This window comes from Diadema antillarum, unplaced genomic scaffold (genome assembly GCF_040938485.1).
Source record: "Diadema antillarum isolate AM-2024a unplaced genomic scaffold, OU_Dant_1.0 seq00000696_RagTag, whole genome shotgun sequence".
In the NCBI taxonomy this organism is placed as follows: domain Eukaryota; kingdom Metazoa; phylum Echinodermata; class Echinoidea; order Diadematoida; family Diadematidae; genus Diadema; species Diadema antillarum.
In genome coordinates, this window is record NW_027271601.1 from 1,030,132 (window position 1) to 1,049,374 (window position 19,243).

Below are 19,243 nucleotides of genomic sequence, written 5' to 3' on the forward strand. Positions count from 1 at the left end.
GAATTAACTTTATTTTCATTATGTTATAGTTCACAGACTAATATGAGAGGTGTAAGGTGATGTCATCTTCAGTTCATTGCTATGCTGTATATCACGAACGAAGTTTCCATAACTTTTCCAGTACTTGTTCCAATTTTAACGAAATTTCGGCATTGTTTGTTTGATCTTATAATACTGTTATGATTATCATCATTATCATTTAGTCGTGAGATACAGAGTAGCCACTTCAGTGATCTGAGGACTGTTCTCCCACTGGGATATGTTCACATTAGAACCACAAATACAAATACAACAAAATAAAAACAAGAATTTAGGAAGTGCTCATAAATAGTATTCTAAAACATGTCTTAAACGATAACCTCTACAAAACTTATTCTACTAGGTAAATTACCTATGCATGCTTAATTTGCGTTTGAGAAGACCGCTCAAGAAAATGGAAAACTATAATGATAACAGTCACTTTGAATCCAAATCATATTCATTTCAGTCTACTAAACTTAATCTACTTGCATATATTGCAAATTCAGATGCTTGAACCATTATCGGGTTTTTTTTTTAACTCTGAAGTCAATAAAACATTCACATTTATCCTGGTATACTATAGGTCCACCAGAGCACATAATAAGTCAACACAGTGAAGCACGTTCTGACATTCCCAGGGTTTATATGTGCATAAAATGTCGGCAGATACAAATAATCAAATTAATGAATGAAAGAAAGATATTTTTCAGAGGGGTGAAGGCCGACATGTTTGTTAATTTACAGATCAGCAGTTGCGATCTTAACAAATTTAATTTGTAGAGGGAGACAAAGTGAAGAAACTCGCACCTGAATCAAATTATTATTGAAATCCTTCAAATTATTATCAAGATCCTTCAAAAACAAAAGGTTTTGCTTTTACTTAAAAATTATCATTATAGATAAATATCAATGTACATGACTGAATATTGAAATGAGGAAGGTAACTATGTGAAAATGTCGAGAGAAATATTACAAATTATCGTGCAGGGCAATTCCTTTCTATTCCAACTTACAAATAGATCAAACGTAATTCAGAATAAGGAACAATACAATGATTTGGAATACACAGCATACTTGCATCATGTTTACGAGGTAAAGCCGTTAGTTTTGATCATTGTTCATAAACCAATGATTTTAACAACAAAGTATACCATGATAATTCAGTATATTGTAAGAGTATCAGTGAATTTTATGTACTTTTCAAAAACATCAGTATTGAACTTTAATCTAAAAAGATAAAATAAAACTGCTTCCTTTCTTCTTGGAAAGCACAAGTGAAGAAAACATCACGTGACCCTTTATTTATAACGATGCTTATAGCTCATGTTTGGTTGTAATAACTCTCCCACTTTGTATGGCCCCTCTTTGCTTATAGTCAATGGGGAAACCATCTACCCGCACGCATGTTTTGGCGCTAGGCCCTATACATGTTGTCACGAACAGGTTATAAATCATGATCATTAACAAAATATACTTGACTAATACTACTATAATCTCAATCAACAAAGAAATCATATGAAAAGTACAAAGAAGACGAATAATAAAGTCAGTCTCCAATGCGAAATCTGTGGAGTGGAAAAAAAATATCTCCGTGATCGAGGAATAATAATGATTTAAAGGCCTTCAACAGGAGGAGTCATCCGCAAAAGGGAATGATAGTAGAATGATGATTATGATTACTTAAAAGAAAATAAAAGAACAAGTTGAAGTAATAATGATTATCAAGGAAATAATCATGATAACAGGAATAGATGGCAAAGAAAGTTTCTTTGTGGCATAAATACTAACTCACATTTTGAAAGGGGAGGAGAAATGAAGAAAAAAAATCTCACAGAGAAGCATTTCGCGAATCATGCGTGATGTACAGGCACGCACGTTTCGCGCACACACACACACACACACAGGCATACACACACGCAAATACCGATGCACAAGCAGAGTCAAAGTCAAGTAGGCTACTGCCATCAAGGAGCAATAGCAAATAATTGATTTCAATGCGTAGTACCTAATGCGTTTCCAGCTGTGTTCTACGGCGTAACATGATCTCCTAGTGAATGAAGGGAAGCGACGTGCCTTCCACGGGCTTGCTTCCCGCGAACGAAGGTCGGCGGGCTTTCACCGGCCTCGCCGCGCCGTCCTGTAGAAAGAAGAGCGCGAAATGGCGGCAGCAATTCGACGCACACTTCCAACACGAGAACGCAATTCGCTCATGTTAGCAGTGCAAGTAGCTTAGCACTCTTCACTTAGAAATGCAGCCACTTCCTGCTCTTAGCGTCTGTCATTTAAATTATGATCACATTTTAACTTCTTTTTTCACTTACTACTCTATTAAAAGTGTATGCTTGTATGCTTGGAAAAGGAACTAAAGTTTCACAGGAAAACTTCCCTGTTTGCAGCTAATCGGATGCTATCCTTCGTTCGCTGTATGGAAATACTTTTTTAATGATATTTGTCACAAAAAAAAAGTGTAGAAAAAAAAGCTGCTGAAAACTGCTTATCCAATAGTGGCGAGCCAATAGGGAAAAATAAAAAGAAAAGAGAGAGAGAGAGAGAGAGAGAGAGAGAGAGAGAAGATAATTATGTAGTATAAAGTCTTATATGACGTGGAAAAGACGGTGATTTCTTACATTGAAAAACTACTTACACTGCAATGAGCTATTGCTAACCAACCAGCCAATCAATTAAACTGTAGGCCTACTTCCATCCCCTTAAAAGAAAAGAGAAACTTTTTTTTTTTTTGGGGGGGGGGGGGGGGGGGGGGCTTTTTCAGTTAAGCCCGGGAGTGGCAGTCACGTACTCTTGTCTACTAGGACATAAATTCTGTTGGGAATTTGATGTCAAGATACTTTTGGCCAATATACTAACTACAACACGTGGACTTTACGAACTGGATTCGATCGGCCCTGCACCCACCACTCCAGTTGAACCATAGGGATTTTTCAACATTTTTTTTGTTGTTGTTTTGTTTCATTTTAGGGATACATGCGGTAAAAGTCGCTGTCGCTTTTGCATTACATCAATGTCAGAAGATAGGCTCCTGTTGAAATCTCTATTTCTGTTCCGTTGCATCAGAAGTAGTGGGAGACAGAGCATGTCAGGCGAAATTCCAAAGTAAAGCACTTGGATTGGCTCTCTGCACATTTGGTCTAAAATCTCTACGGAAGGTCGGGGTTGATGCGTGATAGCTTGGTATAGGCAGGTGCATGAAGGTTTAAAGTGATTTGAGATATTGTCCACTATCACAAAAAGTGTCATTCCACACCAGGTATGCATTTAAGTTCATTTAAAAAGATAGAGTAAAATCTGACAAAAGAGAATATAGACGTTTCATCGGAGTCGGACATGAAGTATGAAATCTTCAAGTTTTAAATGATTTCAAAAAATAAAGTGAAGGGCGACGATGTCATTACCAAAACAACTCTCCAAGTGTTTTGCTGAGCAAACAAAAAAATAAATAAATGAATGAATAAATTAAAATAAATAAATATTGAAATATAAAAATAAACAAAATAAAAATGATAATGATGATAACAATTATGTATTTGGTCAGTTAGAAATAGGCCTATAGCCACTCTCCATCTAAAGGTAATTTTTGCTAGATTACTAAGTATCACAAGACTTCAGTAACTTGAAGCGAAATATACAACTATATACTTTTAGTGCTTTCGTATATAAAAGATAGTGAAGATTTTTGTACAGTATACAATGGAACACTGGTGAGACGGTGAAAAGAGTGCCCCCTCTAAATTATTCACGTGACTATACTGTTTGTGGTTACTCCTATTTCGTGAAAACATAACAGGCCTAAAACTTAAAAAAAAATACAATAACATTCTTTTTAAATCTGATTTTGATGAAATCTTAACAATTCTGTTTGCCTGATTTTATTCTTTGTAAAAGACAACTTGAACACGGAGGAATATCACTCTAACAGATTAGTAATGTCCTTCTTCACAGTACATGTTGCCATCCTTTTGTCCTTAAAATGGGTCCCAAATATGAATGGCAGTCGGAGTGACCACCTATTCATTTCCTTGGAAGTGTAAAGTGACTGCCAAATTACTACATGTCGTCACCTATCTTATGTCAGTGTGAAAATCAAGTTCTCAAGACTATCAATCATTATGACGAGAGACAACTGAATGACCGATGTCCGTCCATATGTTTTTTATTACCCCATCGGATAGCAGAACCGGCAGTCATTTTATAGGCACTCATTCCCTTTTATCATTTCCATCACGGTCTAAAAATGGGACATGTCATGTGATCCTCAGATGTCGAGTTGAAAACTCTTGTCTGTATGGAGAACAGTAGATCGGTGCATTTCTAACTGGAAAGGAGAGTGATACACTCAAATTCTGATAGGACTGTTAGCGTGTTTCCATGGTAACCACTGACTATAGAATGCAGCCGATTGTAGTGTTTAGGCAATCCAAACTAGCTAAGCGTTTGTGTCAGTTCACGTTGAAAGTATGATAACATATCAGGGGATCAAAAAGCTGTTGTAATAACAGTAGACTTTGGCAATTTTCTGGTCTAGTGGGCTCCCATTATAATGAACACGGTTATAACGAAATGCTCGTTATAACGAAGTAAAAAATCAGGTCAAAAGATTATCATCTACATAAATATACGTACTTTACTGTTCGGCTATAACGAAATTTCGATATAACGAAAGAAAACGTACCAGCGGTCCCGAGAACCTTGTTATAACGGGAGTGCACTGTACCAGCATAAACGCTGTAGCGAGGTGGAACCATTCGTCATTCATCTCAGCAATCCATAAATTCATAAGACGAGTTTTAAGGAACCTTAATGTAGATGATATACAGAAGATATCTTACATTATCATTTTTGTTGCCAAAACAAACATACAAATTAATGGGTGGTGATATGTACGGCAAATAATATTGAAATATTGATAATGCCATTATAAAACGAAATGACTTTGAAATATAGGCCTATACTGACTGGTACGTGTATATGTCTTCATCGATATTGGTTCCACAGCGATTTAAAGAGAACAGTGTGGAAGGAAAGGCAATTATTGTGTATGTCTTCTGGTATCATCACTGGTGGGGGTGTGGAAAACGGGTGCACGTCACGAGACCGACACCCACGAGTCATACAGCCAACGAGTTATACAGCTCACGAGTCATACAGTCCATTAGTTCGACACTAAGCAAACAAGGCCCACGAGACCGACACATTAAGCCCCGTGTTGTATCTGTCGAACTCGTGGGCTGTTTTTACCTAGTGACGAACTCATGGGCTTTATTTGCCTAGTGTCGAACTCATGGGCTGTTTGACTCGTGAGCTGTATGACTCATGGACCTGTTTTCAATGTCGAACTCTTGGGCTGTCGAACTCGTGGGTGTCGGTCTAGTGGGATGACCCCGTGGAAAACACCTGTTAGTGCATGGAGCTGATTCTAGACGCGAGATGCAAGAAATTAGAAAGCTCTGTTATAGTACAGTTTTAAAATTATAGATAATAATTATTCTATAAAACATGGAAGTTGCGAGTGTGTTAAGCTTGACAGCTGATATAAGGAGCCAATAGATGTCAGTCTTTGCACCACACATCTGAATAGCTCTTGAGTCATGATTGATATCAGAGTACACAAAAATTGTGAAACTTTATGCATGTAATACGGGTCTAAAGGCCACAGCGATGTAAAAAGCTGTGTAACAGACAAGTCCGAAATGAAGTTTCACCGTGATATTTTTTTTTTTTTTTTTGTAATGAAATTGTTCCAACTTTCTACACGATGTAAGCATCTTGCCCAACCATGAAACCCTTATAGACATGTCATTTTGCGGGATATTTTTCTTCAATCAACATGATAAAAAACAAAACAAGACAAAATATTTGATGCTATGATCTCCCCTATGCCTTGTTTTTCAACTCTTACGACTATGTACATGAGTATACTTTACAGCAATTCTAGGGGAAATCCCCAACAAATCATATGTTGTGTTGTCATTGTTATGTACTTAGTTTTCTTTCTCATTTTTTTCCTTCTCTGCATCACTCCGTTCTCCTTCTCTTCTTCTTCTTCCGCTTCATACCCTGCATCTTTTTTTAGTCTTCTCTGATTTCTCATTTTTCCCCTCATTCATTTCATTCTTTTAAACCGAACTCCCTTGTAGCATCTTTCACACATAGTTCAAATCTGTAACACATTAAAAACAAAGCAAAACAACGAATCATACAACCTGCTTGTCCTGTGTGAAATGACTGATTTATGTATTGATACATTCTCTATACATAGCGTTTTCAAGTAGTATTTACAGCAAACATTTCTATATCTTTTATAGAATTTTATAGAATTCTCATTTTGAAACACTTGTGTCCTGTAAAAAAATATCTAATTTTAAGCCATCTCTGGTTGACCTTATTTTCTATATTACTGTACATATTTTTGTTTTATTTACCCCCTTCGTGTATTATATGCAGTAAATTGCACCAATGACGACTCCACTACAGACAATTTCTCCGATGACATTCAGCTAATCACTATCTTTAAAATAATTCCCCATGGCAGTCTTAAAATCTGTCTCGTCTACCTTCTGTTTTGTGTGTTCACCTTACGGTGATGACATTGACCGAGATTCCACGCAGATTGTGATTATGTGCACCCTGCACCACTACCAGTATAATGTAGAGCCCCAACAGGCTTATATATTTCGTGCATGTGAGCGGACATGTAAGTTATGTTACAGCTAAATAACATGGATGATGAGAATGTAGACTGGGACCCTGTCAAACCATCCGAATTTCTGTGCGTCGGGTCACGGTTAAGGTCACGCGAAGGCATGGTCTGGTGCGTGACGTCACGTTCAAATCTAAACGTATGCGACACATGGATGCATGTGTTCAATGTTGCCCAGCAGACCAACGTAGCGCAATATATTGATAACAATACACATGTGCACATACTACGGTGCTACAACGGTATACGGGCAATCGGGAATATATTCTGCGCTTTGACATCTGACGTTTGGGTTGGCGGGCTCGCAGAGATATACCAAGGAGTTTGCGAGCCCCGATACCATCGGCGATCGTAAGCACTGGCCTCGTTATCCTTTTCGCATCCGACAACAGAATGTCCAACACGCCTTCTTCACCGATTCGAGCCGGCAACCGTAATCAAAACAATTTTTGTTGGACAAGGAAAGGCGAGAGAGAGCCCCGATGACTACGCACTCGCTGTTGAATTTCACCCTACTTCACCCCGTGGCGCCGGCAAGGTACGGCTGCCAAGTCCCGTATCCACATTCTAAAGTCTAGCATTCGTGCACGTAATTGTGTCGTCTGCATCTAGCCGACACGTGCAAGCCGTGTAATATCGAATGTGCATGACCATACACCTACCTCCAAACCATCCCATTCATAATTTCCTTTCTCCGTCTCTCTCCCTCACCCACTCTACTCCTCAACCGAAGACATCTCATTTCGTACGTGATCAAACGTCGCAGTGATTTTAGCAGTGGCTGGAAAGAACGGGCCACAGGTAGACAACGGCGCGGGCGGTCGCCCTGGCTAATCATCCGCATGCGACACGAGATTTCGACACGTACTCGGGTCGCGTCTTCGCGTACTATGTCCCCTGAAAATGTTTTCATACGTGCCTGTAAATACAAACCCCTATTCCCAGGCGGCTGTCTCGTTAGAAGAGGCTCATCATCATAGACCCACTTCATATGTGCCTTCACAAAAGCACTAAAACACGTCCTTGTCACTAACCTTCCTGTCTTGCGTTTTTCTCATTCACTTTGCAGCATTTCTCAAGCTGATCCCGGGTACGACATCGAGTCGTGGAGTGAGAAGAATGCGAGGTGAGTGAGAAAACACCAAAATATTCGCCGAAATTTGTGATTCAGTTTTCGTTGCCTTCATTTTGTATTGTGTCATAAGACAGTATGCACAGTCCACAGTGCAACAAACTACTCAAAATTGATATTAGCAGCCTCTTCAGATCAGCTGAAATGTGAAAAAGGCAGCCTTGATTTCTACTACTTGTCAGCGTCTTGAGATGTACTGCTATGAACCCGACGCGCACGTCTCTGGATTTCATTTCGGGTCACCAAACTGTCTCCTTTACCTCTTCAGTACAAAATCCTTGAAGGCCCTAACCCCATTCATGTGAAAATAAGTAAAATAAAGAACTTTGAAATAACTCCAGGTATCATAGCAACAACCAACTCTTTTTCACTACTTCTACTACTTCCATTTTGATTAGAATTGTTGTATAATGATTAGGCCTACAGATCTCATGTGCAAAAGTATGAAATTAAACCAATTATTTGTTTTTCTTATTTTTATGATTTTTGAGTAATATATTTCATATATATGTATATATAATAATTCATATACATCTATATATATATATATATAGAGAGAGAGAGAGAGAGAGAGAGAAAGGGAAGAGAGAGGAAAGAAAAATTATGAAATACCTCTGTAAAGTCTATTAATTCTTTCTAGCTTTATCAAAGTATGAGGCTTGCAGACATTTTACAGGCTGACTTTATGTTAATGTTGTCATGAAGTTGTTATATAGTTGCAGTTATACATAATAATTCTAAAGAAAGGGGCAGATAAGATTGAAATAATGCAAAATCTTCCTCTACCTGTATAGTTACACTTTCCCACCAATCTTCAAAGTAGACTGAACTATTTGAACCAAGGAATGTTTAAATTCATTAATGTTCATCTATCAATGAGTGCATTTTGAGTTTGAGTGTATTTTTTTTTTTTGGGGGGGGATGGGAGAAGTGAATGGATCATAGAAGTGCCAAGTGAGTTTTGCAACAGAAATATTGTCAAAACCATTGATGGTTTTCTGACAGATTAAAGCTCCACCATCTTAGTTTGCCACATAAGGCAGGTTTGTCAAGAAGAGCACAATAAGACAGAGCTCTGTTTGACTGCTGTCAATCACATCACTTTTCACAAGCTGCCTCACAAAATGAAACAAATTTTAACCAAATTCTATATTTATCTTTATCAAAGTATAACCCCATCATTAATAAACATACTGATAAGCATTTATCAGAAACTTATATTCTTAAAGATGGTGATTGTTGAAGTATCACTCAACCTGAATACTTTGCCATGTGGTTTATTAATGAGTTTTTAAGTTGTTTTGTATCAGTTTGTATGATGTAATATGTCTTAGAAAACAGTGTTATCATAATTGTTAGTTTTTTCTGTGTCATGTGCACTCCACAATCAAACATAGATGTTAACTAGTATCATGGCTGTAAGATATTGACAGTGATATCATCAGAATATTACCAAGAAATGTTTGCTTAGATTAGGTCCTACTGTTTTCAATGTGGATGAAGAAGTATCAATTCTCACACCCTAAGCATTGCAAAAATATAACATTTGGTCTATATTATTTGTGTTATAATTATGTATGTTTTTAACATTATATTATATTATAATATGTCTATATGTACCACTTGGTAGGTATGTGACTTCATTTAACAAGTGCTCTCTGAAACAGGTCATTATACTTATGATTTATTTGCCTATTCACTTTACTGTAGATCATCATTCAGCATTTCTCTGGTTTCTATCCACATTTGATATTTTCCATGGATAAACATAAGATAAATGCACATATTCATAAGATCAAATCATTTTCTTCATTAATTCCGTGCACTATGGATTAATGATACCCTCCATTTCAACAAACTACTATGGTAAACGTAGTTTCAGGCATGCTGCTCCAGAACTCTGGAACAGCATCCCAAGCGATATAAAACATGCAAGTTCCATCAATAAGTTAAAAATGTTTTTAAAAACTTAAAATGATTGTTAGATGATGATTTATGCAGTATTTTATTGTTTCTATAATTATCTTTTCCTGTTTATCTTTTTCCCCTTTAAAGTGCATAGAGACCTTGCCAAAGGTATTATGCACTATATAGGAGCAATAATGATAATAATAATCATACTAATGTGAAACTTCATGGTCATAAATTGATGCTAAACCTAATCTAATACTTAACCTATTATAGTGACTACCAAAGGAAATATATCCAGGAAAGTGTCAGATGAGTGTAAATACTGGTATGATGAAAAAGATATAAAATGATATATTAAACATAACAATACTGTGGTAGCTGTTCTTTTCAATTTTACTGGGGCATTTTTATTTCCAGTCTAATGCAAAGCTACTTTCATAACATGATTTAGTGAGGTAGAGATAACAAGCTATACATTTCTTCAGAGTTTGTTTTCTTAAGTACCTTGGGTGTCTCTCACATCACTTTCAAATGACTGCTGTGCCATGCTGCATATTTACTGGTTCAGTACTTTTCAGAAATAATGGAATATGGGCAAAGTTATAGGCCTGCTGTTATCAGAAAAAATTGCAGCCTATAAGGGTATGGTGTATTAGTTTGCCCAGAGTTTTGAAAGTTCCTTGATGGTTTGATTTGTCTTCCTTTGATTTGTTAAAAAATTTTCCAATGTCTCCAAAAAAGTTGTGAGAATCTCTCAATGTGTCGGATAACAATGTAAGCCAAGCTTATGTATTTCAACAGTCTCTCAATCAAATCAGGTCTGTGGCAAAAATACTATATTATATGCTTGGAGCGACTTGCGTCGAATCCATTGCACACGCCCCTCTGACATCCAAGATGTCTTCTCTTCCGGGGTAAGCGCCCAGAAATTTGTTGATACCAGTAGTCTGATTCAAGTCAGTTTCACGAGGTCACTGTTCTGTGACCTATGTGCTCTCGACAGCATTCTGTGCAACATGACATATTCACAGTGTAGGCTCTACGTCTGTCTGCAGTTTGCAGTGCTGAGACATCTACCGTATTGTACACATGGCATGTTTCCTTTTGTCATATACGTCATAAATATCTACACTGGTCCTTTTTTTTTTTAGTTCAATGTGAGACAACCATGTGAATGAAAAGTCGCATACATTATTTGCAGTTGTTTTCTTCAGTGCTTTTGCTCCTTTTTTAGTCTTCCTTTCTGTAGTTTTCATCTCAGCATCTCATTTGCACAGACTTTTATGATTATTCCTCAACAAATCCTTCTATTGGGTGAACATAAAAGTGACACACATAAGGTGAATAGCAAGCAAGATGTAGAGATAATGCTGAATGGTAGCTTGGACAGAACTAGAAACTGATACTCTGGTTGCAAAATTACATATCTTTGGCATTGTTAAAAGATATTATATATGCTGGAAGAGTTGAATAAGATTTAGACTATGGAATTTTACATGCAGTAATTAAGCACTTTGTATGATAATGTCAAAAGGATGATTTATCAAAGTATAGATACTTTTGCTTATCAAAGAAACAACTAAATCACAAACCTGAATTTTTGTCATTTTCAGTTCATTCCAGATCTGCTGTAGAAAGAAAAAGGGTCTTCATAGAGAAAGAGTCTACAAACCTGACTGCAATGTAAGATGTGTTACAGCTTGCACATATTGACATGCAGAAGAGGAAAAATGGGGCTTGATATCAAATTGAAGACATGTATGAAGATGCCTATACTTTCCTTACTATCCATTTCAGTGAAGGTATAGTTCATTTGAGAAGAAGATTTGTTTGTTTGTTTATTTGTTCATTTTCCATCTGAGAGATGGTTGGATAGCCCATATTCAGCTACGTTAAGCTGGTCTTCCATGGGGTCCAGTTAGATGTGAGGTGGGACCACTTCACCGGGTTAAACACCCTGCTCTTTGCGATGAATGAATGAAGCAAGCGGGATCTTTTACGCGCATGAGTTGTTACTCTCTCACACACGGGACCTCCATTTTATGTCCTATACGAGGGACACTTTACATGCAGGTGTGTTACAATAACATACTACAGAAGAGACTGTAATGTACCTCCATTTTCATATTTTTGATCTTTCCCCAGGGCTAAAAAACTCAGCATGGTAACTATCATCATTAGTTAATGGCAATGGTTGTCATAATTTGATGATGTTTGCTTTAGATTCTAGAGTCTCAGAAAAGGGGAAAGAATGTGCCTTAAAAACAATGTTGTGAGCATGGTGGAGCATTGTTTCCCAGTAATTCCAGCAGACCAGGTATTTTAGGTACATGACTCAGGGAATGAGTATGGGAGGAAGCAGATTGGGTATTCCATGACCTAATTCTTCAAGTTTCCTGTTGGCACACAAGTCAATGTAAAGTAGAGGGGTTGCAGGATACCCAAGCAACAACACACTGTGTTATGTGCTATGGGCTTAACAGCTTTCTTACTTATGCAACGAGTATCAACATTCTTCATCAGTATGGAGCAGCACATGTCTGCATTTCAGTCACAAAGTCACCACTATAGGGTAGGAAAAGCTAATGTGAACATCAGTACTTATCTCATAAAATAATCAATGATAAAGATTTGTGGTATAAGATATTAACACAGTTCTTTCACTGGCTCAGCTTGAATTCTACACCCCCCCCCCCAAAAAAAAAAAAAACAAAAAAAAAAACAAAAACAAAAACAAAAACAAAAACAAAAACAGTAAGAATCATATATAGGAGACACAAAATGTCAATTTCTTTCAGTTTTTAATCGGTTCAAGATTTATTATGCATGATATAGTCACCGAGTGGATATCTTTAATTTCAAAAATATGTAAATGATCCTGTTATGAAAGTGTTCAAATGAATCATATTTCATTTGTATGAACTCAGTTGTAAGTAATCTAATTACTAAGAGTCAAGTATCTAATTTTGAAAAATCAACTGGATTTGTGAATGCCTATACATATCCCTCATGAGAAAGGCACATTCCATACTTCTTGAAAAATTTGTTGTGATGTGGTATGATCATTGACATTCAAAACAGCAAGACCACAAGGTTAGCTGTTAAAAGTAATCCAGCATGCACACATCAGAAGGGGTGTGTTTTTATTTATTCAACATGTAACATGTACAAATGAGAAAAGGTTTGATGTAGTTCTTTGTCTAAGATTCTATAAGATTAATCAAAAAAGTTAATTGAGCGAGGAGTTTATGTCTGAGCACCCATTCCTGAATAGAAATCCTTTGATAGCTAAATGTGTGTAGGAGGCAGTGATATAGTGATAATTCAGCCTAGATAAACACAGATAAGGCTTGAAAAGCCTATAAATAAATATATACAAAACCCACATAGTTTGCAGCAGAAAGGAAATGATGAAAGAGATCTGTTTTGATATCAGGGTATGATACCACAAAATAAAAAGAGGTGCTATCCAGTGATGTATTACAATCTATGTTGTCATTGAAGTAAGTTTTCACAAGTACTGAAGCACGGACCTTTTAAAGGGTACTCAGCAGTCACAAAGGGAAATGAAAGAAAAACAACACTTGTGCTAGTTTTGGACCTCATTCCGCTAAGGAGAAATATTATAAGTATAATTTTCATGCTGGATAGTTATCTGTTATTTCTGGTCTATCATCAATTGGACCAGCACACCTCTTGACATGTATAACTTCTTTGATTATAATAAAAGCTTGGTACATCCCTCACTGGCCTTGTTGTCTGTATTAGTATTTTCACATAATATCTTTTCATTATACACAATAAAGATATTAGCCATTGTAATATCAGTATAAATATGACATCTAAATGATTTACATAGGATTTGTTTCTGTTGTATTCTCATAAAAAGGTAGCATACCATGTAGTTATCTGATTTTGTTGACAGAACAGAAATTTGTGCAGGCTGAAGATTTGAGAAGGAATGTTCACTGAACCCATGTGTACCAGTGTGAGCCTGTTTTTAGGGTTGTAACAATTTGTGTAGAACGTTTATAGACTTTAACAGGTCACACCAAATTCCTTGACAACTTAATGTGACTTCAGACACTGGACTGGTGTCAGATGTTTATTTGGTCGGACAGACTACATGTAGGATAAGAAGATGAAAGTCTAAGGGATGGTAGGTATAGTTCTGGTCGAGGTGGGGCTTCCTATTTTAAACTTTTGTGTGAGATAATGAGAAACCACTTATGAAAAAAAGAGCATGTCATTCTACAAGAAAGTAAATGTTCATTTGATAAAAATTAGTTTTGAAAAGGATGAGGTACTTATCCAAAAACAAAGTGGTTCCAAGAAAAGTTGGGCCCAACTTTAATTATGTTTTTGGTTCAGCCATCTCAAAACTGATCTTTTTTTGTAATCAAATAAACTTTGAATTCCTCTTAAAATTGTATGCTCTTTTGTATTTCATAAGTGATTTCTCAATATCTCACAAAATAATTAAAATCTGAAGCCCCATCTAAACCAAAACTATGCCATTCCTTTAAGGAAAGCAAATGTATGTATCTTTTCTCTTTTTTTGGCCATGTTTGATGTGGATGGGTTAATGAGAGGAAATAAAATTTAGGTTTTGGTCCACAGCTAATTGGGAAGAGAAACACTAAGGATAAGTTTCTGTTCCATTATGAATACTCTTGTACTAAATTGCAAGTGTTCTCTTTTTATCTTTTTTTCCCCCATAATAAATCAGTACACAATTCACCTGTATGGTGTATGATAATGAATTTCTCTGAATTTTCTAACTCAGATTTTCACTCTTTAGACTGAAGTGGTCTGTATGATACAAATTTGGAATGTGTATGAGTAGATGACGGTATACTGCTTCCTGTCTTGATACAGGAAATTCATAATTATGTTGAAAGCAGCAATTAAAAAAAAAATGTTTGAAAGCCTCTTCTGTTCTGTAAAGCTTCTCTCACTGCTAATCTCACAGAAAACAGAATTATTTGGCCACTTTGATGTTTTATCAGACTCTTTATAATGTAAGGTTTTAAGTGTTAAGATGTTAGTCTTCTCAAGCTATGAGTAGAATTTTTTTATCAGATTGAATGTAAAGATGCCCCTATTTGTTGCCACCTGGAAGTAAATTATCTTAAATTGTTTGAGGGTGAAATGTATCATAATCAAATGTCCTGAAGTATGAGTGAGCAAACCCTAAAAAACTGTCTTCCACTTTGCTGAATTTACTATACATAGCTTATCTGATTTTTTTTTTTCATTGTGACAGACAAGTCAACTGGACTTTAGTCAACACTTGTTACATATTTCAGTGTTGGAGCTGGGATTTTTTTTTCAGTGTGATGTACCAGTTGGTACTGCAGTGGCACTCACTACAGATATGATTCCTCCCACACTGTGGGAAGTTTACTTAAGAGGATAACATTCAAAGAGAAGACTTGTAATTCCCAACTATGTTTGAATAATGTTTGGCAAGAAAATAACCAAATATTGACCACAAGGAATCAATCTGTTTGTGAAACCTGGAAAGCTGTATTGCTACATTCATTATCAAAACCTGTGACATATCACATGGATATATTTGGGCATTTATATGACATGTCGTCACACTCCCTGATCAGTTTCAAGTCTGCTGTAGCTGCAGTGCAAAATGTACTTATTTTGATATGGAATTTAGATTTTATCATTATCATCAGACATAAAAAAATAGAAAGAGCTATGTATATTGGATAAGTGTCATAGTATGTCAAATCTGAAAGGAATTTGCACATTTCGTGGAAAAATATTAGCATGCGTTTGGTAGAATCAAGCATTCCAAACAGTGATACCATGTCAGAGTTATTCCAGAAAGATGCTTGGACCATACTTATATAAAACATGGCACACATTAATTTTCTACACTATTATGTTTGTTTGATATGACTCTGTAGTCAGCAAGCAAACTTCTTACTTGATGATGAGTTGGATACCCTCTTTAAGCAGTTGAGGATAAGCTGATTTTGCTCTAATGTGCATTTCCCATAGACGCCTGCCTGAGTATACCCCAGACTAGTCATGCTAGTCTTCAATGGGTTAACACCAATCTGTTTGGTCCTTAAATCCATCTCTTTCTCTTGCCCTCACTTTATTCTCCACACATATCTTCATTATGTTTTCAATAGAGCTAAAGTCATTAAACTTTTGATTAAATCTTATTGGTATATTACTAACAAAATACATATGCTTAAATCAACTATATATAGAGTTGGGGAAAATTTGTTTTCTCACAATGGTATTTTCGTAGGTATATGATATTTTTTTCTTCTCACCATTTCTTTTGCAAAAACTTGCTGATAACCATGGAGTTAAATGTTTCAAGTAGATAGGTATTGGCAGTCAATTTTGAATCATGTCAAGTAGAACATTAAGTCATGTGATATCTTTAAACAGTATCCATGTCCATTGTCATGTGTCCTATATCTATGACCTATGTGCCATGTGGCTGATTTCATGCACCTCGGACAAATATACTTCTCAAAGGCCCAGTTGATATCTTTCTCTCCCCTCACTGAGCTGCATCTGGGCTTCCCTGCATAAAACCGCCTGCATACAAGGGGGAGGCCAGCGAAACTGAACCGCCCTCGCTCCCACGATACCGAGGACCCACTGCCACTAGGGTCTTACACTACGGGGGTAGCGAAAGGCGGATTAACGAACCCTGGGTCCCTGGCCTGACGTTTCAATCGTGAGATGAAGTGGTTTTTCTGGTGTTTCAGCACCAGAAATGATTTGTGACTGGGGCAAGTGTCAATCTAGCTGACCCCATATGTGGCAAACTTGCAAGATCTGTCTGGATTTGAAAATGGCTTTGACTTCAAGATATCTCTGGGTAGTCATGTGTGACTAGCAGTGTCTGTATCGCCCAGCATAATGTCTCTGGTGAGACCCCTAGATTAACTTGTAATCTCAATTGCTCCACCTCCACAGTAACTTCAAATTGAACTCAACACTATGCACTGTCTCTGTTTGAGTTTTCCTCTTTTTTTTCTCTTTTTTTCTTACAGAGTGTAGGTTAGGTTGAGGTTTTCATGCCATTAAGATTTGTTTTGAGGTAGTTTCAGTATGACAAGTGACTTTTATTTTCCTGTTTTGTCTAGGACAGAGAATATTGGTAAAAAAGGAAAAAGGAATGTCTAAGTTGAAATGAAAGAAAACTTAAAAGATACCACTTTTTGAAACCAAGATGGCAACTATTGACATTCTTTGTAGCATCCTTAGTCATGTCTAATTAGCTAACATAATTTTTTTCTAAAAACATGCAAAAAAATTAGCTACAAAACAAAAGTATGGGTTCACGTTGATCAGCTGGGTATACAAGCTAAGAGTGCTTTTGCCTTCATTTGTCCTGATAGAATCTTAGAATAAGGCAAAATGAGGGTTTACTAATGAAAGAAATTAATTTCAAAGCTTGGATCAATTGTCAAGTTTTAGAGTAATGTTTCCTTTCCAAAATCCTAACCCCAGTTAATGATATTTTTTTCACTGTAGTATACGATTTACATCAGTTGAGAGGCAGAAGGGAGTGATTGACATGTTACGGTAGAGTTAAAGCCTTTTGCACATGTGAACAGGCAATGTCTTGTTTTATGTCTGTTTTCTTTGAAAAGTAATATTTATGATGACATGCTTGGTGATTTTGGAAACGTGAAACACTAGTTTTTGCATGTTCTATATTCTCGTGCTGTTAAAACACTTTTTTACTGCAAATTCAAAAAGATAAATGTAGAGCCCTAGTATAGTAATCTTAACAGATATATTTCTCAATTAGCTCTACATTTAGATACATTCTTAATGGTTGACTGGGCAAGTGCCTGTATATATATATATATGTATATACATATATATATATATATATATATCTATCTATCTATCTATATATATATATATATATATATATATATATATATATATATATATATATATTGAACATTCATTTTGTTGAGCAGTAGATTTGGATTCAGTAATCTAATCACATGTTTCAGTAATTACTGTCCAAAATATATTTTTTTTTTGGTATTTGATTACACAACCCATGCTTTAATCTCTATTATACATTGAGAATGTTAAGGAGGAATGATAGCTCACCCAAATATATGTGGATACCGTCAGTGCAGCGAAATTATGCATTTTGTAGCTACACTATTTGGTTACACAATTTGATATACAGATTTGTAAAGTAGTATAAGCCATATGCTTTTCCAAAGGCCGCCATCAAACTCAAGCTTTAACTTAGGATGATGGTCTCCTGCATTTTGTATGCATTAACTCTATTGAATAATCAATGATTTTCCAATTGTTTTTGTATGATTATGATTCACCTATACAATATTTCATTATTGGTACATTATGACTATATTTATATTCATTTTGTGTTGGATATAATGTGTATATATAATGGAAAATAGTTATATTGTTTATACTCTGTGAGAAATGCAGAAATAAATCAAATCAAATCAAATCAAATCAAATTAGTAGTTCACACATCAGTTAAGTTTGAGGAAAATAGGATAATCCACTCAAAAGTTATGAATTTGTAAAAGTTATGGTGCTGCCATTGCTGTATGAGAAGACTACACTTGTTCATGATGTCACTGCAGGCCAACATAAAGAAAATGTAGAGAGATTTTGACATGGTTTTAATTTTTCTAGCATAATTAAAGAGTACTTGACTTATTACATCTTTCAGAAAGCATGGGAAGTAATATATCACTGAACATGATTATGTTCATGACATATTATGTCATTAACAAGTTGAGGAAATGTGTACTTTTCATACAAATCAAAACTTTCTGGAATTCTCTTGACATTTTTTTAAATGCTTTCTTTCCAATATTTAGATATGTTAGGAGAGTCCATTTGATTTGAATCATACATCATTTTAAAGCTTAAATTCTGCTCTTTCAGAATATGGTCTTAACCAAAAATTCATGTCTGGCGACTTTTTGTTTGTTTTGAGGTGCAGGGTCACATATTGCCATCTTTCAGAACCATCACAAACTGTTGTGGTCTTCTCATCCAGCCATGGCAGCATCAAAATTTTAAATCTTCATAACTTTTGAATGGATTGTCTGATTTTCCTCAAACTTCTGTGATGTATTATCCTAATATTGCTGCATTCAGTCAATCCACATAGATTTTTCTGTATCATTCCCTTTTAAGTCAACTGTAATTAAATGACATATAATCCAACAGATATTAACATTTTAATAGAATAAATGCTGAAATTTGAGGACATGGTTTCATTGCCAAACAAACAAACAAACATAAACTCTCTTTTTCTGGGATGTGCAAATTTACATGATCATCTCATTGGATGATGATGGTGATGGTGGTGGTGGTAGTGGTAGTGGTAGTGGTAGGGGGGGGGGGGGGGGGTAGGATTCGAGGATAATGTCTCCAGAACAAATTGTTTGGTTTTGAAGGATTCT

The 19,243-nt window shown here is 36.0% G+C and overlaps 1 protein-coding gene across 1 annotated transcript in view; it reads left to right on the forward strand.

The window, feature by feature from the left end:
• LOC139737546 (uncharacterized) overlaps nucleotides 1–19,243 on the forward strand; it is a 129,245-nt gene that overhangs the window by 27,947 nt on the left and 82,055 nt on the right. The window contains exon 2 of the mRNA XM_071648222.1: nucleotides 7,806–7,862. Within this exon, the coding sequence (XP_071504323.1) occupies nucleotides 7,806–7,862 (57 nt within the window). The remainder of the gene's footprint in view (nucleotides 1–7,805; nucleotides 7,863–19,243) is intronic.